Raw genomic sequence first — 24,601 nt, forward strand, 5'->3', positions numbered from 1 at the left:
CCTCAAGTGATCCACCCACCTCGGCCTCCCAAAGTGCTAGGATTACAGACATGAGCCCCCGCATGTGGCCCCAACTACAAATTCTGCTTGCGACGTTAGGAGGGATGAGAGTCCATCGCAGTTGTTGAGCGTCTTGTGTGGTGTTCTTTACAAGAAAGCGCACCCTTCCGAGACACCATGTACAAAGGGCTCCTATCATTAGGCAAATTGGGCGAAACAGGGTGCTATAGCAATTTCCTGGTCTTGTGCAATATCCTATTCATAGAAAGTGAAAGCACTTATTAATATTGCCAAGTCTCTGGACCTATGTGGTTGGGTTACAGACCCCAGCGTTAAAATCTAGTCCTATTTCTGAAGACTGAAGAGGATTGGGGGGAATAATACAGATACTGCTAACATCTATCACTTCAAAAATGATGTGCCCACGTTGCCATGTGGCGTCCCTGGAGCACCTGTGAGAAACAACTTTTACTCTCTGATTTTTAAATATACTGTATTATATTTTAAAATGAAATGCATTTCCACAAGATGAATTTTCCTGATTATTATGTTTGCCCAAAAGCCCAGAGTTACATAGAAATGTTCAATTACAGTTCCTCACCCGGATATTTTGGCATAAGGAATCTCTTCTATCACTTTAAGGACTCAATGTTTAGCTTTCTATTTTTATGCTAATGATTTTCTATTCTATCTGCTAGTATAAGTCAGTGCCAATGTAGACAGGATATAAGTAAGTAACAGTTAAAAATTCTAAATATTGGGCCAGGCGCAGTGGCTCATGCCTGTAATCCCAGCACTTTGGGAGGCTGAGGCGGGTGGATCATCTGAGGTTGGGAGTTCTAGACCAGCCTAACCAACATGGAGAAATCCCATCTCTACTAAAAAAATACAAAATGAGCTGGGCGTGGTGGCGTATGCCTGTAATCCCAGCTACTCGAGAGGCTGAGGCAGGAGAATTGCTTGAACCCGGGAGGCGAAGATTGCGGTGAGCCGAGATCGCGCCATTGCACTCCAGCCTGGTCAATAAAAACAACACTCCGTCTCAAAATAAATAAATAAATAAAACACTCTAAATATTTCTTCTGTCCGTTTTCAGGATACATACCGAAAGCACGTGACTCTCTGTCTTTCTGATTGCATTTCACACAAGAAACTTCCTCGCTTTACCTACTCTTATTCATGTTTCATGTTATAACCCCAATTTACAGACTATTTTTCACAGGTTACATTTTTATATAGACTGGGGAATGTGTGTTCTATATATGTTTTTGATCATGTTCCCTAACTATAAAAATGTTTTGAGTATTAATTCTCAATATATGTAGACTTATTTATTCTTTCCTTCATTCAAGAACCTGCTGTTAAGTATCTACTATATTCTGGTACTGTGTTAGAGTAGTGAATAAAACAGGCAGGAATCCCTGAGTCGAGGGGGCTTTCATCATGAGCAGAGACGTGAGGGTACTTCTGTACCAGTATGTTAGGTACGATAGGAGATGGATGGGTAAGTGGCAGAGGCTGATATTATCCACCAAGTTCTAGGAAGAGAGAAGTACACACATTGAACGTTTGAATGCTGCACCATCAAACAGGGGATAACAAGCTAACCCTATCAGTGAACTAGCAACCTATTTACAACCCCAGAAGGTCTACTTGGGGGGATATTTTCACAGTAGGCAAAGATTTATGGGTCCTTTTACATTTCTATTACAGAGAAATGCCTTCCTCTCTTACTGAATTTTGTCCTACTTTTCTCTCTTCCTGGCTTCTGGCGGGGTGGGGGGTAGGGGGGTGCTATATTTAGTCTTTCTTTTTTCTTTTTCTTTTTTTTTTTTGAAACAAGGTCTCACTCTGTCACCCAGCCTGAGTACAGTGATACAATCATAGCTCACTGCAACCTCAACCTCCTGGGTTCAAGTGAGCTTCCCATCTTATTCTTCCATGTAGCTGGGATTACAGGCATGCACCACCACACCCAATTAATTTTTTAATTTTTTGTAGAGATGGGGTCTCATCATCTTGCCCAGGCTGGTCTCAAACTCCTGGACTCAATTGATCCTTCTACCTCAGCCTCCCAAAGTGCTGGGATTACAGGCATGAGCCACTGTGTCCGGCCACTCTATTCAGTTTTTACCTTTTGCCCCTGTATCTCATTCATGACTGTTGAAATTTCAGGCTGGGAGTGGTGACTCACACCTGTAATCCCAGCACTTTGGGAAGCTGAGGTGGGCGGATCACCTGAGGTCAGGAGTTCGAGACCACCAGCCTGGCCAACATGGCGAAACCCCATCTCTACGAGAGATACAAAAATTAGCTGGGCGTGGTGGTGGGCGCCTATAATCCCAGCTATTTGGGAGGCTGAGGCAGGAGAATCACTTGTACCTGGGAGGTGGAGGCTGCAGTGAGTGGAGATCGCCCCAGTGCACTCCAGCCTGGGTGACACAGCAAGAGTCTGTCTCAAAAAAAAAAAAGAAAAGAAAAGAAAAGAAAGAAATTTCATAGGCACCAGAGTTTGACTCTTGTAACGGAGAGGTGATGGGAGATATGTTTACTGCCAAAATGCCGTGCGAGGCTAATAGCAAAATGGCCCACCTCTCATTATAGTGACTTTAATGATAACAGACGAAGAGGTAGGGGTTGAGAGGTCCTGAGTCATTGGAAGCCTATCTCCTACTTAGGCTGCTATGTGCTTTCCTGTTTTCCCTGCAGATTAATTGGCACGGCAACTGTGGCCCTGAAGGACCTGACTGGTGACCAGAGCAGATCCCTGCCGTACAAGCTGATCTCCCTGCTAAATGAAAAAGGGCAAGATACTGGGGTGAGTGTTTTCTCTCTTATTGAATGGCTTTGAAGTGAGATGATTGAGCAAAATTTCATTAAGAAAAAGGTCTAAGGCCGGGCGCGGTGGCTTACGCCTGTAATCCCAGCACTTTGGGAGGCTAGCACTTTTCGGTGGATCACCTGAGGTCAGGAGTTCGAGGCCAGCCTGGCCAACATGCTGAAACCCCATCTCAACTAAAAATACAAAAATTAGCTGGGCATGGTGGTGGGTGCCTGTAATCCCAGCTACTTGGGAGGCTGAGGCAGGAGACTCGCTTCAACCCAGGAGACGGAGGTTGCTGTGAGCTGAGATCATGCCATTGCACTCCAGTCTGGGTGACAAGAGAGAAACTCCATCTCAAAAAAAAAAAGAAAAGAAAAGAAAAGAAAAGAAAAATGTCTAAATTGTCAGAATCAATTGGTAAAAAAGAAAAAAGAAAAGAAAAGGAAAAGGTATAAATTGATAATTAGCTAACTACACACAAAAAAAATCTGGTTTTGAGATTTTTCTGGTGATCTTTCTCAAGTGTGTGTGCTTTAAATAAAAAACTGGGCCCATTTGCAAATGACATGGACCTTATTTTATACTTTCAATCACAGAACTAGCAAATTAGATAGATTTGATTTTCTATGACAGAATTCTATATAGTGAGGGTGACTCCCTCTGAGTGTAGCTCTGTGCTTAGCCATGTGGGTGTTAATATTTGTGTGATATGTATAAGTCTGTGTATCAGATACTCTTTGAAACATTCTGTAGAAGGCAGTTCGTTGACATAACCTTGGAATATGAAGACGGTAATATCATAATCTATTTTTTTTTTTTTTTGAGATGGAGTCTCACTCTGTCACCCAGGCTGGAGGGCAGTGGCACGATCTCAGCTCACTGCAACCTCTGCCTCCTGGGTTCAAGTGATTCTCCTGCCTCAGCCTCCCGAGTAGCTGGGATTATAGGCACGTGCCACCATGCCCAGTTAATTTTTATATTTTTAGTAGAGATGGAGTTTCACCATATTGGTTAGGCTGGTCTCGAACTCCTGACCTCAGGTGATCCTCCCACCTCGACCTACCAAAGTGCTGGGATTACAGGCATGAGCCACCACGTCTGGCCTCACAATCTTTATTACATTGGGTGTTGGATGTTTTCTGGTCACAGCCTCTCTCAGTAAGTACATCTTGCTGGGCGCGGTGGCTCATGCCTGTAATCCCAGCACTTTGGGAGGCTGAGGCGGGCGGATCACGAGGTCAGGAGATCCAGACCATCCTGGCTAACATGGTGAAACCCCGTCTCTACTAAAAATACAAAAAATTAGCCGGGCATGGTGGCACGTGCCTGTAGTCCCAGCTACTTGGGAGGCTGAGGGAGAAGAATCGCTCGAATCCAGGAGGCCGAGGTTGCAGTGAGCCAACATCGCGCCACTGCACTCCAGCCTGGGCAACAGAGCAAGACTCCATCTCAAAAAAAAAAAAATTAAAAAAATAAGTACATCTTAATATTTTCTGATGCAAGACCAGAATTCTCTTTCTCAAGTGCATGTGCTTTTTAAAAAAATGACTCACGTGTCGCAAGTCCCAGATTTCATATAATTAATAAGAAGCACTCATAAAGATACTGTACTTGGCCCACAACTTCCAACCCCTTCATTTTCCAATCAGTTTATTTTTCTTGGGAGCCTGGGCAAAGGGAGAAAAATTTACACTAAAAGATGCAGTCCTTATAAGCAAAGCTAGGCTCTCAACAGCCATGTGAGAGAATGGCAATTTTGCTGGTCTGGTCTCTAAAACTTATAGGTTTGCTACAAATCAGCATTCTAATCAAAGCACACATTTAAAATGTTGGCTATCATCTGTTTACCCAAAACCTAGCTGAGAGAAATAATTCTGAGGAAAGATGGTATAAGTCAGTGATTTTTCTGCCTTCTTTTTTTAAAGCACAGAAGAAAGCATATGTAGACCCCTAGAATGGCAGAACTGTTGTGATTCAGTGGAGTGTGTTAGTCTATTTGGCACTGCTATAAAGGAATACCTGAGGCTGGGTAATTTATAAAGAAAAGAGATTTATTTGGCTCACAGTTCTGCAGGCTGTACAAGCATGGCACCATACATATCTGCTGAGCTTCTGGTGAGGCCTCAGGAAGCTTTTACTCGTGGGGGAAGGTGGAGGGGAAGCAGGCGTGACACCTGGTAAGAAAGGGAGCAAGAGAGAAGAGGGGGAAGGGGCCAGACCCTTTTTAATAACCAGACCTTGCAATAACTAATAGAGTGAGAACTCACTCATTACTGCAAGAATGGCACCAAGCCCTTCGTGAGGGATCCACCCCCATGACCCAAAACCTCCCACCGGGACCCAACTCCACTATTGGAGGTCACATTTCAACATGAGATTTGGAGGCAACAAACATCTGAACCATATCATGGAGTCAGGAAAGTAAACGGCCTCAAGCCCTGCCCCCTGTAATTCCTCTTACCCTTTTGGGGGTCCCTGGAGCACCTCTGGGAATCCTGAGGTTATAGAACACAGCATGAAAACCACAGATCAAGGGGGTGGCTGTCTGTGTGTTCTTCTAGGTTTGAAAAGTTTGATTCTTAGATTCAGTTTAGCAACTAAGCCCTTCAGTGCTCCCTGCGTTCAGCCATGAGATGCTGCTCTTATGATTCTTTGTGTGCTGTGAAACTGTGGCTGGGGACATATTCCTTATCCTGTTCAGTGTCTTCCAGAGCAGTAGTTCCAAGACACAGGGTGTGCCAGTATATGAGGGAGTATTCACTGATGAACAGAAAAATGGAAAAAAATAGGGCAATGCACTGCGTGTGTGTGTGTGTGTGTTTACCAGATGTAGGAAAAATGGCAAATGAAAGTATAGGATGTGTGTTTAAATTCACATAAACAGGCTGGGCAAGGTGGCTCATGCCTATAATCCCAGCACTTTGGGAGGCTGAGGCGGGCGGATCATCTGAGGTCAGGAGTTTGAGACCAGCCTGGCCAACATGGTGAAACCCCGTCTCTATTAAAAAAAAAATACAAAAATTAGCTGGGCGTGGTGGCACATGCTTGTAATCCCAGCTACCCAAGAGGCTGAAGCAGGAGAATCACTGGAACCCGGGTGTGAGGCAGAGGCTGCAGTGAGCTGAGATTGTGCCATTGTGCTCCAGCCTGGGCGACAGAGTGAGACTCTGTCTCAAAAAAAAAAAAAAAAAAAAATTCACATAAACAACTAATAATTTCTCAGTGTAAGTATGTCCTAAATATGATCTGTCCAGATGTCCAGATTTTATCTGGTCACCTTGTGTGTGTGTGCATATGTGTGTGTACGTGTGTGCCATTCTTATTGCAAAGGACTCCCTTTATTCTGAGGTTCGTCTCTTGTCATTTTTGGTGTTAAAATGCCTCTCTTTTATAAAATGATTGTGATAGTAGATGATAGTTATGGGCAGGTGTTTGGCAAAATACAAGTTAGCAACCCAATATTGATTTCCCCTATCAAATTTTTTGAAATTTTGTGGGTCCATGAAATTAAAAAGTACTGTATACAGCAAACTCTGCCCTATAATAACGCTCCATGTGAGAAATTGATCTCAGCTCTTATAAGTAGGAATAACATTGTCTCTTGTAAGGAATAGTATGTTTCTTTCTGCTGGTAGTGAAAGCTGCATAATGTTTTCAGTTTCCCTTTTTATTTGGCTCCAGGCATTTTGGAGGTCACAGATTATGCAAGAGAAATGGCAATTATATTTAACTTTATGCTTTGCATATTTGTTTCCTCTTTAGCCAGATTCAATTCTCCTTTTTTTATCCTATTTTATGAATCACAACTTTATATACATGTTTTGTTAGTCGAGACGGATCTACTCTGTTGCCCAGGCTGGATCATGGCACGACTTGGCTCACTGCAACTCCCTCCGATTCAACGATTCTCGGCCTTGCCGACACTGGATTACAGGCCCTGCCACCATCCCACTAATTTTGTGTTTTATAAGATGGGGTTTACCATGTTGGCCAGGCTGGTCTTGAATCTGATCAAAGATCCACCGCCTTGGCCTCCAAATCTGGATTAAAACACAACCATCTCCCACCCTATTATCACTTGAATTCTCACAGAGTCTCCCCGGGCACGGTCGCTCATGCCTGTAATCCCAGAACTTTGGGAGGCTGAAGCGGGCAGATCACAAGGTCAGGAGATCGAGACCAGCCTGGCCAACATGATGAAACCCCGTCTGTACTAAAAATACAAAATATTAGCCGGGCATGGTGGTGCATGCCTGTACTCACAGCTACTCAGGAGGCTGAAGCAGGAGAATCGCTTGAACCTAGGCAGCAGAGGCTGCAGTGAGCCGAGATTGTGCCCTGCACTCCAGTCTGGGCAACAGAGTGAGACTCTGTCTCAAAAAAAAAAAAAAAAAAAAAAAGACAGTCTCGCTCTTTTGCCTAGGCTGGAGTGAAGTGGCACGATCTCAGCTCACTGCAACCTCCGCCCCCTCCAGGTTCAAGCAATTCTTCTGCCTCAGCCTCTGAGTAGCTGGGATTACAGGCACCTGCCACCATGCCCAGCTAATTTTTGTATTTTTATTAGAGACAAGTTTTCGCCATGTTGACCAGGTTGGTCTCGAACTCCTGACCTCAGGTGATCCACCCCCTTCGGCCTCCCAAAGTGCTAGGATTACAGGCATGAGCCACTGTGACCAGCCCTAAAATTCTTCTTTAAAGAGAAGCATGAAAATAAATCTCAGCAATTCATAATGAAATAAGCAATGAGCAAACAAATAAATTAATCATTTACAGTGAGCCTCTGTAATTGTAATTCTGTGATGGGAGGGCATCTCCAGTCTAGGATGGAGGTGTGTGACAAGTTCACACCTGCTTGTCACAACTTTACTCTGTTGATGAGGTGGCCCCTTAGCAAGGATACACTTGGCAACCTGTGACAGGGAGCTCCTTCCCCACCCTGCCTTGGCTTTCAGTGGGAGGATAGGAACAGTCGAGCTTGTGTCCCCCTCCCCATTTCCAGCCTCGCTTACCTACTCCCTCTCTCTTACCCTTTCCAAGACTTTGGCTCCTGCTGAAGTCACTTGCATTGAGTCTGTAACATGCTAGTGCCCTGCACTGATAATATTTGCAACGAATTATTTCTACCCAGGCCACCATTGACTTGGTGATCGGCTATGATCCGCCTTCTGCTCCACATCCAAATGACCCGAGCGGGCCCGGCGTGCCAGGCATGGGAGGTAAGCTGACCCTTCTGAAGGCCCAGCCACCCCCAGGGGGAGGCTGCCAAAGACACAAAGGAGAGTGTCTGGAGAAAGAACTGCCATTGATCACAAGCCTGTAGCTCCCTGCCCACCCAGACAGGGGCCCGGCGAGGCAGGTGGGGCTGCCTGAATTGGGACATTGCAATTGTTTATGAAATGCCCTTCAAGGTAGAGGGGAAGGGTGAACCAGCACTTTACTGAACAACTTCACGGTGAGCACAAAAAGCACACGCGGGCTCCATCAGAATGTCCCAGGGCTTTGCTTCAGGTTTGTGGCTTCCACCCCATACAGTGTTCCCAGGCTGTTTGGCTCAAGGAGTGGCCCCTCTGCTCTCTGCCGTGTGTCTCCTCACCTCCCAAAGGTGCCACCACCGGGCTCTGCTTTCAGCACCAGTCTCATGGGCGTGGCCTTCGACTGGAGCCTCCTTCGCTCTCTCTCATAACCCCGGCCCCATCTTGTCCCCAAACAGCCCCAGGTCCTCTAAGCAATTGCTTCTCTTCAGCATAAACCGCATTGTCCTTGGTCTTTGACATAGGTTGCCAGTCATTCAGGGCCATCAGGTGCCACTCTAGGTGGGGTTGGGGCTGAGGGCTCAGGGAGGGAGGGCCTACAAGACAATCAGTCCTCTCATGCATATGAGTCTGACCCCTTCTCAGTGTTTTCCCAGGATGACGTGATGCTAAAAGTCTCTGTCCCTTCCTCAGCCCTAAGATGCATGACTAAGGGCCCCATCTGTTACCCCAGTCTCGGCATGTGTCCCAGGAAGGGGGGGCCCCTTATCTCACCACTCTCACCTGCTTCCTTGAAACTCTCCCTCCCGGCTGGGCGTGGTGGCTCACGCCTGTAATCCCAACACTTTGGGAGGCCAAGGCAGGTGAATCACCTAGGGTCAGGAGTTCGAGACCAGCCTGTCCAATGTGGTGAAACCTCGTCTCTAATAAAAATTCAAAAAAATAAGCCAGGTGTGGTGGTGAGGGCCTGTAATCCCAGCTACTCGGGAGGCTGAGACAGGAGAATTGCTTGAACCCATGAGGAGGAGGTTGCAGTGAGCTGAGATTGTGCCACTGCACTCCAGCCTGGGCAACAGAGTGAAACTCCGTCTCAAAAAAAAAAAAAAAAAAAATGGAATTCTCCCTCCTGGGAGGAAGTCCTGCGCTTGTTCCTGAGGTGGCTCCTCGGGGTTCATCTTCTCCTTGCTTCTCTCGGTTGGGAACTCAGCTCTCCGGTCGCCCGAGGGTTCACTTTACACCTGCAGCAGCACCCTCCCTGCCTGTCCCGCCCACTCCCACCTGACTTCTCATCTTGCTCAGCCTGACCTCAGCCCCTGCCCCTGCTTATGCACCCATTATGAATGTTTTGGCCCATTTTTTGACTAAGTAGTTGTGAGTTTCCAATGAGGGTTAGGTGGCTTCCTCTTGGTGACAAGACTGAGATGGCCCCTGCACATCAGCAGCATGCTCTGCCTGTCACCCTCTTCCTAGCGGCACCCTGAGCATTCTGCTTGGCTTTGGACACTCAGCCCTGCAGGAGCCCTGCAGTGGCTCAAGAACATCCATGGCTGCCTTTGCTTCCACAGCAGTGATGACAAAAAAACAAACAAAAAACCACGAAACACAGAGGACACAGGCCAGCACCAGTAACACCATCAGGTGCAGAACTGAGTGGTCCCACCCGTTTCCCTCAGACCTCCCCTGCCAATGACTATTGTCACCAGCATTTGTATCTGTGCGGGAAAGGCACTGGGCACTTTCTGGCCTGCACAAGGCAGCCCGCGTTGATGGGCTATCTGGAGTAGCCTCTGAATTGGAAAGATCAGGGCATCTTTCTTCATACTGTCATTTCTCCTAAGCTAGACCCTGTTTGTTAGTTTCCTAGGTCTGCTGTCCTAAACTACCACAAACTGGGTGGCTTAAGCAACAGAAACATTCTCTCACAGTTCTGGAAATCAAAAGTCTGAAATCAAGGTGTCAGCAGGGCTAGTTCCTTCTGGAGCCTCTCAGCCTTTCTCCCAGCTTCTGTTGGTTGCCCGCCTTCCTTGGCATCTGTGGCTTGTAGATGCGTCACCCCAGTCTCTGCCTCTGTTGTCACATGGTGTTCTACCTGTGTGTATTGGTGTCTTTGTTGCTTTTTTCCCCTCTAGGATATAGATCCTGAGTGGCTCAAGGATCTTCCTCTCTGTGAGTCTGTTTTTGATTTTTTTTTGTTTTTTTTTAAGACAGAGTCTGGCTCTGTCGCCCAGGCTGGAGTGCAGTGGTGCGATCTCAGCTCACTGCAAGCTCCATCTCCAGGGTTCATGCCATTCTTCTGCCTCAGCCTCCCGAGTAGCTGGGACTACAGGTGCCCACCCCCACGTCTGGCTTTTTGTATTTTTAGAAGAGACAGGGTTTCACCGTGTTAGCCAGGATGGTCTCGATCTCCTGACCTCGTGATCCACCCGCCTCGGCCTCCCAAAGTGCTGGGATTACAGGCATAAACCACTGCGCCCGGCTTTTTTTTTTTTTTTTTTTTCAGATGGAGTCTTGCTCTTTCATCTAGGCTGGAGTGCAGTGGTGCAGTCTCAGCTTATTTCAACCTCTGCCCCCAGGTTCAAACAATTTTCGTGCTTCGGCCTCCCGAGAAGGTGGGATTACAGGCACCCGCCACCACGCCCGGCTAATTTTTGTATTTTTAGTAGAGATAGAGTTTCACCGTGTTGGCCAGCCTGGTCTCGAACTCCCGACTTCAAGTGATCTGCTTGCCTTGGCCTCCCAAAGTGCTGGGATTACAGGTGTGAGTCACTGCACCCGACCCCTCCCTGTGTGTCCGTGTCCAAATTTCTTATAAGGCACTGGTCATTGGATTGGGACCCACCCGAATCAAGTTAAGATAAGGTCACTCTGGATTAGGGTGAGTCCTAACCTTCTCTTAAGGTCCATAACCTTATCTTAACTGTACAGAAACCTTATTTCCAAATAAGATCACATTCTGAGGTTCCAGTGGACATGAATTTTGAGGGGACAGTATTCAACCCAGCACACTGGCAGATAAAAGACAATTTCATATGTTGATTCCATTCCAAGAGCCAAAATATTAAATGGGTCCTCTTGTGTTACCCCTTCTGCCGGGCCTTTAGGAAAAAAAAAAATACTGTGGTTCATTTAAGTAAAAAGAGTAAACTTAAAGAGGTCAGAGCCACACCATTTGTTAGTATTTATAAAGTAAGAACATTGCTTGCTGGGTTTATTTCATTTTATTTTTTTGAGATCGAATATTGCTTTGTCACCCAGGCTGGAGTGCAGTGACATGATCTCTGTTTACTGTACCCTCTGTCTCCCAGGTTCAAGTGATTCTCATGCCTCAGCCTCCCAAGTAGATGGTATTACAGGTGTGCACCACTATGCCTGGCTAATTTTGTATTTTTACTAGAGATGGGGTTTCACCATATTGGCCAGGCTGGTCTCGAACTCCTGACTTCAGGTGAACCACCCATCTTGGCCTCTCAAAGTGCTGGGATTACAGGTATGAGCCACCATGCCTGGCCCCAGCTATTGAACTTTTAAACGTGCTGGCGAGAAAATCTCTGCCACCCAAGGCTCCTTCTCCTTTCCTCTTGGTTTAAGCCTTTGTTTGTAGCACCAATGCTCCCAGCAGGACAGTAGACTGAAGGAGTCCACCATCCCCTTAGGAGTCTGGCTCCCAGTGGGCTCAGCACCAGGGAACTGCACAAGCGCAGCCGAGCTCTCCCACAGAAGTTCTTTAGAATCCCTGACATTGCTCAACTAAGACAGGAAATGAACCAAAACTTGGGTTCCTTGTATTTGGATTTCAAACAAAGAAGGTCACCAAGTGTTGGTCTGCAAATGAGCTGTGTCTGCAGGGCAATTTTATTTTTAAATGCAAGATGACAAAGTGAAATTTCTATACTTGATCTTAGCCAAAAGGCTGAGAAGTGATGTGAAATTTCTTTATTACAAAAAATAAGCCGGGCTCTTTGATCTGGAAGTGCTGTCTTTGTTCTATAAAATGAATGTTTGCTGGGGCTGGGTCAAGGGTGGCATTCTGTGTGTCGGCTTCCTAATCTGGCTAAGAGAAAGTTTCCTTCAGCATTAAAAAAAAAAAAAAACAAACTTCTAATAGCCTCGACTATCTAGATGTTTCAAGGGAAAACATTTCTTTTCCCTAACATAGTGTCTTAGTCTGTTTGCATAGCTATAAAGGAATACCTGAGGCTGGGTAAGTTATAAAGAAAAGAAGTTTATTTGGCTCGTCATTTTTCAGACTGTACAAGAAGCATGGTGCCAGCCTCTGCTTCTGGTGAGCGCTTCAAGAAGCTTCCACCCATGGAGGAAGGGGAAGGGGAGCCAGCATAACATGATCAGAGAGGAGGAAAATGAGAGAGAAGGCAAGGGTGCCACTCTCTTTTAAACAACCAGCTCTCAGGTGAACTCATTCATTACTGCAGAGAAGCCACCAAGCCATTCAGGAGGGATCCACCCCCATGACCCAAACACCTTCCAGTAGGCCCCACCTCCAACACTGGGGATCAGATTTCAACACAAGATTTCAAGGGAACAAATATTCAAACTATATCACATGGTAATTCAGTTCAACTGAGCAAAAGGTATCTTTGAGCACCTACTGCAACCCCCTGCTAGGGAAGACACCAGGATAAAAAACAACTTACAATCTTGGGGGAATATAAGACAAACAAATATGAGACAGAGAACAGCAAGACAGCCATACCTCTTGGCATTGCCTACCTTAATGACATAAGCAGGACATCTGGCCCAGAATTTGCTTTTTTTCCCTTCAACTAACTTTCTTTCTTTCTTTCTTTCTTTCTTTCTTTCTTTCTTTCTTTCTTTCTTTCTTTCTTTCTTTCTTTCTTTCTTTCTTTCTTTCTTTCTTTCTTTTCTTGGAAATGGAATCTCAGTCTGTCACCCAGGCTGGAGTGCAGTGGAGTAATCTTGGCTCATTGCAACCTCCACCTCCCTGGTTCAAGCAATTCTTGTGCTCAGCCACCTGAGTAGCTGGTATTACAGGCACGTGCCACCACACCTGGCTAATTTTTTAATTTTTAGTAGAGACAGGGTTTTGCCATGTTGCCCAGGCTGGTCTTGAACTCCTGACCTCAAATGATCCACCTGCCTGGGCCTCCCAAAGTGCTGGGATTACAGTCATGAGCCACTGCACCCGGCCTCCCTTCAATTGACTTTTAAAGAAACCCTAAAACTTTGCCATTCTATGTAAAAGTAATGTCTGCTTCTTCTGATTTATATATTTTCAAATTCTTAAAATTTGAGCTTGTTTTTCTTTCCTTGAGCAAAAAAGAAATATCTGCTTAATAAAATGTAAATGTCACAGAGATAACATGACATGGAAAGTGAAAATCTCTGGGTCCCATCCTCCTGAGATAACCACTGCCAGCAACTTCTGCTATTGATTTTAAAGGTTCTTCTCCACATAGTGGCTCCTGCAGAGGAGAAATTAGAAGTACTTATGCTGGAAGACAAAAGTTAAGATTTTTAGGAAAATTTGCCCCTGCAATTTGTAGAAGCTAGTTATGATCACATATCACAGGAAGTGAACACCTGAGGGCTTCTTTTTTAAGGAATGCTTTCTTAGAGCTTTTATATGAAGATGACAAAAGGTAGAGACCCTAGGGCACTGGTGGCTTGACTGAAAGTGTGTGTTGTCAAAGATGTTCTTTTCATTGACCCCCCTGGAAGACTGTTCCCATGACAGAGGGGAGGGCTGACCCAGTCTCCAGGCTTGACCTGAAAACCTGTTACCATGGCAACTTAATTCACCAGATGTCAGTCCGCTTAACTGGAGCCTACATTCCTGTAGCTGGAAGAAACTATTTTTAAAATCTCACGTCTATTTTTGAAGCACCATCTGTTAAATTTGCGCTCTGTCCAGACATAGACATGCAAAAACTCATTCATAGCCAGACTTCACTGCTTCAAATGTCTTTCATTCCATGAATCCCAAAGTCATTTGCTTAAAATTAATTTTTTTTGGATGTGTTGCTCTGTTGCCCAGGCTGGAGTGCAGTGGTGTGATCTCAGCTCACTGAAACCTCTACCTCCTGGGTTCAAGGGATTCTCCTGCCTCAGCCTCCCAAGTAGCTGGGATTACAGGCACTGGCCACCACGCCTGGCTAACTTTTTTTATTTTTAGTAGAGATGAGGTTTCACCATGTTGGCCAAGCTGGTCTTGAACACCTGACTTCAGGTGATCCGCCAGCCTCGGCCTCCCAAAGTGCTGGGATTACAGGATTGAGCCACCATGCCCAGCCTTAAAATTAAATTTGATCCAGTTCAGGAAATATTTATTGACACCTGACTATGGGACATACAGAGGTGAGAAAGCCATTGTTTTGCCACCAAGGAGCTTGCAGTTCAGTAGGAAGGTAAGAGATAAACATGAATAACTATAGCCCAGAGCTGAATGTAATACATTCCTCCAGAGAGATTGACCAAATTGTTATATAGGAAACAAATGCTTTCAGAAAGTACTTTTTCAGCTGTGTATTGCAACTCTGTATTCATGGTGCCTAGCACAGCCCTTGAGAATTCATAATTGTTAATAAATGCTTGGTTGGTTGAGTGAATGAATGAGTGACTGATAGACGGGCATTGAATACGGTTTAAAATTTTTTTTTTTAAGAAGGGCATTTTGGGGCCGGGCGCGGTGGCTTATGCCTGTAATCCCAGCACTTCAGGAGGCCAAGGCGGGTGGATCGCCTGAGGTCAGGAGTTTGAGACCAGCCTGACCAATATGGTGAAACCCTGTCTCTACTGAAAGTATAAAAATTAGCCAGGCGTGGTTGCATGCATCTGTAATCCCAGCTACTCTGGAGGCTGAGACAGGAGAACTGCTTGAACCCAGGAGGCGGAGGTTACAGTGAGCCGAGATCGCGCCACTGCACTCCAGCCTGGGCAATAGAACAATACTGCGTCTCAAAAAAAAAAGAAGAAGAAAAAAGGAAGGGCATTTTGGGGAACACTAGTGAATATGCCAAAGCTCCTGGTTCATTCAGAAGTGTGCTGAAAGGGAAGCATGTTCCCGAGGGCTGTAGGTGCTAGGCTGGGATATTTGTCCTTGATGGGAAGACCACGGGGCTCCGTGAAAGGTGCTCCATGACAAGGGACTGACTTGGTCAGAGCCTAGCTGGAAAATGATCCATGTGCCAGAAGATTGTTGCAGGCACTGTTTCCAGGATTGGGTTTCTAATCAAGTGGCTTTGTCTAGTAAACTGATTATATTAGTCCAATTTTTCTCTAGGATATTTAGGAAAATCAAAGTGCTCATCATAAACAAGTGGTTCTCAATATTTAGACACAGTGAAATCATCAAGGGAGATCTCTAAATGTGCAGTCATCTGGCGCCCATCTCCAGAGAGCTTAATATAGCTCATCTGGAGGGGAGCCCCAAGTCTGTATGGAGAGCCTGATGCAGGCAGATTTTGGAGTTCACTTTGAGAAACGCTGCAGTTGTACATTTTGCCTGGTAAACGTGATGTTGCCCAGAGGGAAACATAGATCTCTGGGCTTTGTTATCTAGACTGGCTCACAGCCTGATTCCTCAATTGCCCCGCAGGACTGCGTTCGCATCCCTGCTGCTTAGGTTCCTCCGTGGTACCTTTGCTCTGGTCTACATATTGGAACATGCTAGAAAATTCTTAGGGCACATTTAGTGTTATTTACCCAGGAATTGGGGTGGGGTAATGAATTGCTTACAGTAGGACACAAACATTTATTTACAAAACTTTTAACATTTTAGAAATTCAGAAAAAAATTATTCTACATTCCAGCTAAGAAAATGTGTTATCTCCAAAATATTACATGTTTTCCTGCTTCAAAACTTACCCTTTCCTGTTCTGCATTGTCCTTTTAGCTTACACTGAAGATAATATGATATCAGCCATTTGTTGTGCTTGGGCAATGACCTTTGGCTCAAAGTGATAAAATTCTGGCTTAACCAGTACCACCACTTAACAAGACTTCATATTGAAAAGCAGAATTAGAATCAAAGGCAGAGGCCAGGCACTGTGGCTCATGCCTGAAATACCAGCACTTTGGGAGGCCAAGGCAGGAGGATCACTTGAGCCTGGGATCACTTGAGACCAGACTGGGCAACATAAGGAGACTCCATCTCTCCAAAATAAAAATAAAAATAGTTAGCTGGGTGTGGTGGTGCACGTCTGTAATTCCAGCCATTCTGGAGGCTGAGGTGGGAGGATCGTTTGAACCTGGGAGGAGATGAGAGGAGAGGCAGAATGTTTGGATAAAGGAGGCTGCCAGGGGCTGAAGTGGGGTCTGTGTTCCAACCAGGAGGATCCCAGTCCAGCCAGGGTGACCAGCAAGTGCTCCTTTTCCTCAGCCATTCCTAGGAGTTGCCTTCACTGGGAAGCTCTAACGAGGATCCCCCTCCCTGGCAAGTTGCAGACAAAGGTGGGGGGACAATGACCTGCAGCTCTGGTGACATCTGATATCTGAGTGACTGATAGCCCACTCTCTTCTGCTTGGTAGGGAGAAGTGGTGCCAGAGAAGAGTATGGGAGCCTGGAGGAAGATGGGGCATTGATATGCACTGGGGAAAGGCACAGTTGGGGATGCCAAAGGCAAACTTGACGGTATCACCAGGTCCTCTAGGGCTGCCAACTCTTCAGCACTGAGTGGGTGGACAGAAGCCATGTAGGCAAGTGTCATTATCAGAAGTGACTGCACATAAGGGCAGTTGGCAGGAATATTGCTGCTGAGCTTCTGGAAAGAGGACCACAATACATCTCAGGAATTATTACATTGCTGGAGCTGTGATGGAGAACCATTTCTAAATGTTAGTGGAAACCTCACAAGTAAAGAAGAGTGGATCACATGCAGTTACTGATATTCAGAAAGGAGACAGCTCAGTGTTAGATGCAGTGAGAAGCTTTGTAGGATTTGACCAAGTGACATTATAATTATTGGAGAGGCAGGATGGCATTCCTGCAAGGGAGTTGTGAAGAGCTTGTCATAGCCAGAGAGGGACAGTGAGGAATCTTGAACCACTGTGAATCCACAGATCTGGATTTGAGCATTGGCTCCACTATCAAGCTGCATGACAGTAAGCATGTCACTTAACCTCTCTGAGCCTCAAGTTCCTTTCTTACAACATCAGGAGGTTGGATTTAATAATATGTAGGGTCTCTTCCAGCTCCGAAGTTCTATGATTCTATTAAAATGGCCTGGTCATGGCCGGGTGCAGTGGCTCACGCCTATAATCGCAGCACTTTGAGAGACTGAGATGGGTGGATCACTTGAGGTCAGGAGTGCAAGACCAGCCTGGCCAACATGGCAAAACTCTGTCTCTATTAAAAATACAAAAATTAGCCAGGCGTAGTGGTGTGTGCCTATAGTCCCAGCTACTTGGGAGGTTGAGGGTGGAGAATCCCTTGAACCCAGGAGGTGAAGGATGCAGTGAGCCAAGGTCGTGCCACTGCACTCCAGCCTGGGTGACAGAGCAAGACTCTGTCTCAAAAACAAACAAACAAACAAACAAAAACCCTAGTCAAAGCCAGGGTTCATATATTATAAGAAGATGGGATGAGAGAAGTTTCTCTTTTTTTCTTTTTTTTTTTTTTCAGACGGAGTCTCGCTCTGTTGCTAAGGCTAGAGTGCAGTGGCGTGATCTTGGCTCACTGCAACCTCTGCCTCTGGGCTCAAATGATTCTCCTGCCTCAGCCTCCCGAGTAGCTGGGATTATAGGCGCCTGCCACCACGCCTGGCTAATTTTTTTTTTTTTTTTTTTTTTTTAGAGAAGGGGTTTTGCCCTGTTGGCCAGGCTGGTCTTGAACTCCTGACCTCAGGTGATCCACCCACCTTGGCCTCCCAAAGTGGGGATTACAGGCATGAGCCACCACACCCCGCCGAGAGAAGTTTCTTTGGTGATTACTTCTATTTGCGAATGCCAGGATGAGCAGCTGCGCTTTGGTTCAAATAGGCTGAATCCAAGAGCAGAAAGTGTTTCAAGGATGAAATGAACAAATGCTGCAGAGAGTTTGAGTAAGAAGAGACCTGAGGCTGGACCACTGGAGTTTGCAACATGAAAGTCTTTAGCGACCTTGACAAGAGCAGTTTGGGTGGACTAGGAGGGCAGAGGGCTGGCTGGAAGAAGCATGAGAATCAGAGACAGAGTGAAGAATGTGAGTAAAAATGATTCTTCTGAGGAGTCTGCTCCCAAGAGGGGCAGGAAAATGGAGTAGTAACTGTAGGGGGCACTGTGGAGTCAATGAAAGTTTTGTTTTTTAAAATTCTGTGTGATATTTCAGCATGTTTATATTTTGATGGGAATGATCCAGTAGAAAGGGGGAAACTGATGAACGTACAAAGAAGCAAAACTTCTTAAGCAGCAACAGGAGATAGGATCTGTGCAAATGCAGAAGAGTTGGCTTCAAGTCAGGGAGCACAGATAGTTCAGTGACTCATTGTAGCAGGGGAGAAGGCAACAGATACAGGTAGATGATTGATTTGGAGTTGGAAAGATGTAGAAATTATCTTCTAATTGCCTATTTTCTCAATGAGATAAGAAGCCAGGTCATTAGTGGACAATGAGAAAGATAGAAAGGGTGTTGGAAGCTTTCAAGATGCAAAATAGGTGGCGGTTCAGAAAGGTAAAGTGATTTGACTGTGCTGGTTAATTAGTGGCCATCTCAGACCAGGATCCAGGAAAGCTTTGGGATAGATGCCTTGGAAATGTGGTAAGATGGCCAGGCAGCCCTGTGAGGACACTTACAGTTTGTGATCAGGAAATTAAAGTGAGATCAGTCCAGTAAGATGTGTGTGCTTCCCAGCCAAGTTCAGCTGGCTGGGTCGTAGAGGTGAAGTCAGTGGAGGGTTGAATAAACCAGGTAAGCACAGTGAAGTGAGAGGGAGAAAGGGATCGAGGGGCATGCAGTAGGGTGGTTGCAGTGTTAGGTGGCGGGATCTAACCTGGGCTAGGGGTAAAGCAAAGACATGGAGGAAGTGGGGGGCAGGGAAGGCAGTGTGCTCATTAGATTGGGGCTGCTTGTGGGCTGGAGTAAGAAAGAAGCAAATTGGAAAGATACAAAAGATCGCCTCTCGGCCAGGCGCGGTGGCTCACGCTTGTAATCCCAGCACTTTGGGAGGCCGAGGCGGGCAGATCACTTGAGGTCAGGAGTTCCAGACCAGCCTGGCCAACATGGTGAAACCCCGTCTCTATTAAAAATACAAAAATTAGCTGGGCGTGGTGGCAGGTGCCTGTAATCCCAGCTACTCAGGAGGCTGAGGCAGGAGAATCTCTTGAACCTGGGAAGCAGAGGCTGCAGTGAGCTGATATTGCACCACTACACTCCAGCCTGGATGACACAGTGAGACTCCACCTCAAAAAAAAAAAAAAAAAAAAAACACAAAACCACAAAAAACAACAAAAATGATGGCTTCTCTAGTGGATTGAATAGTGGTCCTCTAAAATGCATGTCTATATGGAACCTCAGAATATGACCTTACTTGGAAACAGGGTCTTTGCAGATGTAATTAGTTAAGATAAAGTCACACTAAATTCAGTGACTGTTGTTTCTTGTTTGTTTGTTTTGTTTTTTGAGACAGAGGCTCTCTCTGATGCCCAGGCTGGAGTGCAGTGGCATAATCTCAGCTCACTGCAAACTCTGCCTTCCAGGTTCAAGCGATTCTCCTGCCTCAGCCTCCCAAGTAGCTGGGACCACAGGTGCAAGCCACCACACCTGGCTAATTTTTTAATATTTTTAGTAGAAACTGGGCTTTGCCATGTTGACCAGGCTGGTCTTGAACTCCTGGCCTCAGGTGATCCACCCGCCTCAGCCTCCCAAAGTGCTGGGATTACAGGTGTGAGCCACCGAACCTGGCCCACTTGTTCTTAATGAGAAGACCGGAGGGCACAGAAGGAGAAAGGCCATGTGACCACAGAGGCAGAGACTGGAGTAATGCAGCCACAGGCAAGGCATGCTCAGGATTGTCGGGAGCCGCTGGTTAGGAAGAAACAGGAAGGATTTTTCCCTCGAGGCTTCAGAGAGAGAATGTCTCTGCCAACATCTTGATTTTGTACTTGTAAGGTCTGGAACTGTCAGGGAATACATTTTTTTCTTTTGTTTTCTTTCCTTTTTTCTTTCTTTTTCTTTCCTTGCTCTGTCACCCAGGACAGAGTGCAAGGGCATGATCATGGCTCACTGCAGCCTCGACCTCCTGGGCTCAGATGGTCCTCCCATCTTAGCCTCCTGAATAGCTCAGACTACAGGTGTGCACCACCACGCCCGGCTAGTTCTCAAAATTTTTTGTAGAGATAAGGTCTCCCTATGTTGCCCAGGCTGGTCTCAAACTCTTGGGCTCAAGCGATCCTCCTGCTTCGGCCTCCCAAAGTACTGGGATTAGAGGTGTGAGCCCCTGCGCCTAGCCAGAGAATACATTTCTATTGTTTTAAGTCACCCAGTTTGTGGGACTTCCTACGACAGACTTCAGAAGCTAATACAACCAGCAGCTTCCTGTTCAGTGGGTGATTCCTGACTTGGTGTGGCCCTCTGTGGTTGTGAAAGAGTTGCTCTTTGTAGATCCACTTGGCTGTGGATCACATTCAGGCCTGGGTCTCACGAACAGGGCCTGCCAGCACAACTGCTAGCATTTCACTCATGACACAGCTTGCACATCAGGGTGTGTTTAACAGTGCCATAGGGGCCCCCTCATTCTTTGTGGAACCCGTAGCATTCTTTGTGGAGCCTGTACCATTGTTTAATCCTCTGCAGCTTCCTACCACATAAAGGGGAGGTTTCCTGCTTGAATATTCTTCTGCTGCAAGGCACAGAGGCTGGCTGTCACCATGGCTTAGGCTGGTTTCCTCTGACCCATCCCTTTAGCCTAAAGTCTGAATAGCAGAAGACGTTCTTTGTTATCTGCAGGCTGATTCTAGAGCATCCATTGAGAATGTAATGAGTACTTGTCCAGAGTCCAGCATTGCAAAGGGGTATGATTGACCCCGACTTTTTCTCCTGCTTACTGCCATAAACAATCACCAGCCTAAAATGGTATAATTTATGGCAAGGAGGAAGTCCCACTTAGGCCCAGGATGGTGGAAGGAAGTTCGTCTTTGTTGTTTGGAGGAACCCAACAGCTATCAGCCCCAGCCATTGCTCAGTCCAGGACAGGTTTGCAGAGGGGAAGCGCCTGGCCCCGAGTGCTTCCCCGAGGCTGGTGCCAAGGTTGGGAGGAGCACCCCTTCAGCCGTCTGGGTGTCCTTTCCTGAGAGCTGTTCAGTAGTTTTTCCAAATGTGAAGGCACATTTGTGCCTGGGATCCTGTTCCCCTTCCCATTTATTTACTCATTCCACATTTATCAAGCACTTTCTATATACTTTATGTAAGGTGTTCTGTAAGGCACGGGGCAGACACAAAGAAGCAAAGGCAAGCTCCTTGCTTCTGAAATGCCTGGGAGTAGGGAAGCCTATGGGTTGACAAGCAGGTGCAAGACCGTGTGGCGAGGACTAGAAAGAACAATGTGTGGTGGGTAGGAGAGAGTGGGACTAACTCCATCTGTAAGAGGTGGAGAGGGCATGTTGGAAGACAGTATGTTTCATCTGAAACTTAAGAAGGAGAGGAACTTACCTGGTAGAGAGTAGGATGAAGATTCCAAGAGCTTGGATCCAGGTGCCCTAAGAGGGACAGCAGGTAAGCTATTCTTTTGAAGTCTCTTCAAGAATAGGCAAGAGGAGGTCCAGATCATCTCGCAGAGGACAAAGATTCCTTATCTTTGACTTCCATGAGGTTTTCCCGGTAGCCTGAAAAAGATGTTGAGGTACTAGGAGTACAACATGTCCTTCACCTGCAGCCCGGTTTTAAACCCAGTTTTAAACCAGAGAGGCAGCGTGAAAACTTGGTCCTGGTTTTAGCTCAGCTTCTAATAACTTAACCACAGGCAAGTTGCCTTAGCTTTCTGGACCTCAGTTTTTCTGTCTGTAAAATGGGGTGAAGGTAGGTTGGATCAAGGATCTCTAAGGTCCCTTCTAAGACAACATTCTGTGGGTCCATGGCTACTTGAAGGACGTGTGAAGTGAGGATCTAGAGAGTGTTGAGTCAAAGGATCAGAGGACAGAGTAGGGAGTCACACTCGATGAGAAGGAGACAAAAACAGGGGCCCACAGAAGAACCCGAAAAAGTAGATCGGGGGAGGACAGCTGCAATGATCTAAAAATATGTATATGAGCACTGGTGTCCAAGGCTGTGGAAGATCCAATATGGAGATACAGAAAAGGGCACTGAGCTTGGCAAAGAGAGGTGATTGACCTTCGAAGAACAGAAGCCAGGCTAGGATGGGCGAAGCATGAATGAATGGATGATGAGGAGCAGGGCCCACCCTGGGCTAAATTGCAAAGCAGTGCATGTGGAGGCCCCCTCTTCGCTTGTGGCTGCCTCTTCCTCACTTTGGGCCCCCTGCCTGCTGTGCTGCCCACTGACTGCTCCAGCGCCCCATCCCCACACCCCCCATAGCTGGTTCCAGGAAGTGTCCTGTGCTCCAGAAGAAGCCCCTTCCAATTGCAATGGTCTGAATGGTTGTGTCCCTCCACAATTCACACATTGAAATCCTAACCCTGAAGGTGATGGTATTAGGCAGTGGGGCCTTTCGGGAGGTGATTAGGTCACAGGGCCAGAGCCCTCATGCATGGGATTAGTGCTGTGATCAAAATGGGCTCAAGGGAGCTCCTTTGCTTCTTCCATCATGGGAGGCAGAGACGGCTCCAACTGCAAACCAAGAAGTGGGCCCTCACCAGACACTGAATCCGCTGGTGCCTTGATCTTGGACTTCCCCCACTCCAGAACTGTGAGAAATAAATTTCTATTGTCTAAAAGCCACCCAGTTTGTGGTATTTTGTTATAGCAGCCCAAACAGGTGAAGACACCAACCAAAACTGATTACGCAGCAAAACTAAAAAATAAACAGTCAATTTATTGGGTGCTTCTGTATGCCAGATACTGTGCTAAAGGCTTCACCTATAGATAATTACACCTTTACAGTAACCCTGTGGTAAATACTATTATTTTCCCCTCTTTACAAATGAAGAAACTGAAGCTTAGAGAAATTAAGAAACTTCCTCAGACTCACATAGTTCGAAAGTGGAGGGTGGGGAGTGGATTTGAGCCTAGGCCACATGGCTTCAGAGCCCAAGATTTCAAGAGCTATGCTACATAGTAATCTGATGAAACTCGTTCATACCAGGATGTGAATGACTGACAGGTGACTGTCCGTGGAAATTAAATCTCTTTCATGATCTTGCATCGTAGAGAAGGAGTTTCAGAATCAAAAAGCAGGGTTCTAGACAGGGTGGCTTGTCTTCTAGGCTCTCTTAGATTATATTGTACAGATTACCAGAAGTTCTAACTCTTTGTGTATTAAGAAAAGAAAAGCTAAATTTTGTCAGCGAGTTTCAAAGAACTCGTGAATAAAAGAAAGGGGAGAGGTAGTAGGCAGAGTTGATTTTTGGTTTTTGGTTTTGTAGGGAGAGAAAGATCTGTGTCTACTTGAAGGCAAAGGAAAAGCTGCAATAGAGACAGAACCCCCGGAGGTACACAAGAGACAGGAGACATTTGGGGAGCCTGAAAATAATCAGGAGATAGTAGGATCTGCAAATATTCAGGAGGTAGTAGGATCTAATGCATGGCAGAGGATTGAGATTTTCACTCTGCTGAGCAAGGTAAACCTTTTCCTGAGTGCAGAGGGAAGGTAGAGGGATAAAGGAGGGGACACGTGTGTGTTAAAGTGACAAACCAGGAGGAGGAAGGAAGAGCAAGATGATCACCTTGGTGCTTGGCAAGAAAATGAGAAGAGTTTCTCTTCTGCCATGAGGGTGGAAAGAGCAGTTGTGAATTAGGAGGCTCAAGCAGGAAACAGACAGTGCAAATAGTTCATGAGCAGATCTGTAGAGAAAAGATCTGCAGTGGGAGGGATGGAGTTGAAGCTTGTCATCGCAAGACTGCAGTGTTCCGTGACGTTTCTTCCTTTCTCCATCCTAACACTAATGAGAACTCAGCAATCCCTGGCTGTGTCCGACGGTGCCATCTCCTCTCATTGTCCCTGTGATCTCTGCCATTCTCTTGGTCTCTTCGAAGGCAACCTGAGCAAGAGCCCCCATGTACTGTGAACACATTTTCCTAAAGAATTTTTCCAAGTCACAAGAAGTCCCAAGTCAGTGTCACCAAGAGGATCTCCTTCACCTGCCACTTTAGGAACACTTAAAACATAATGGCGGACAAAACTGTGCCCTGGAAACCTGAGCCTTTGGACATTTACAGGATAAGGGTTATCCCTCATTGGGTTTCTTTCTGATATTTTAGGAGATGGGGAAGAAGATGAAGGTGATGAAGACAGGTTGGACAATGCAGTCAGGGGCCCTGGGCCCAAGGGGGCAGTTGGGACGGTGTCGGAAGCCCAGCTTGCTCGGAGGCTCACCAAAGTAAAGAACAGCCGGCGGATGCTGTCCAGTAAGCCACAGGACTTCCAGGTAGGAACGGCCTGGTGTTCTGCTTCTTTGCTTA

The 24,601-nt window shown here is 46.3% G+C and overlaps 1 protein-coding gene across 1 annotated transcript in view; it reads left to right on the forward strand.

Annotated features, from left to right (window-relative positions):
• Positions 1 to 24,601, forward strand: part of MYOF (myoferlin) — a 173,677-nt gene that overhangs the window by 47,328 nt on the left and 101,748 nt on the right. Inside the window, exons 4-6 of the mRNA XM_058437011.1 lie at positions 2,710 to 2,818; positions 7,953 to 8,040; positions 24,401 to 24,567. Of these exons, the coding sequence (XP_058292994.1) occupies positions 2,710 to 2,818; positions 7,953 to 8,040; positions 24,401 to 24,567 (364 nt within the window). The remainder of the gene's footprint in view (positions 1 to 2,709; positions 2,819 to 7,952; positions 8,041 to 24,400; positions 24,568 to 24,601) is intronic.

This window comes from Hylobates moloch, unplaced genomic scaffold, assembly GCF_009828535.3.
Source record: "Hylobates moloch isolate HMO894 unplaced genomic scaffold, HMol_V3 SCAFFOLD_3, whole genome shotgun sequence".
In the NCBI taxonomy this organism is placed as follows: domain Eukaryota; kingdom Metazoa; phylum Chordata; class Mammalia; order Primates; family Hylobatidae; genus Hylobates; species Hylobates moloch.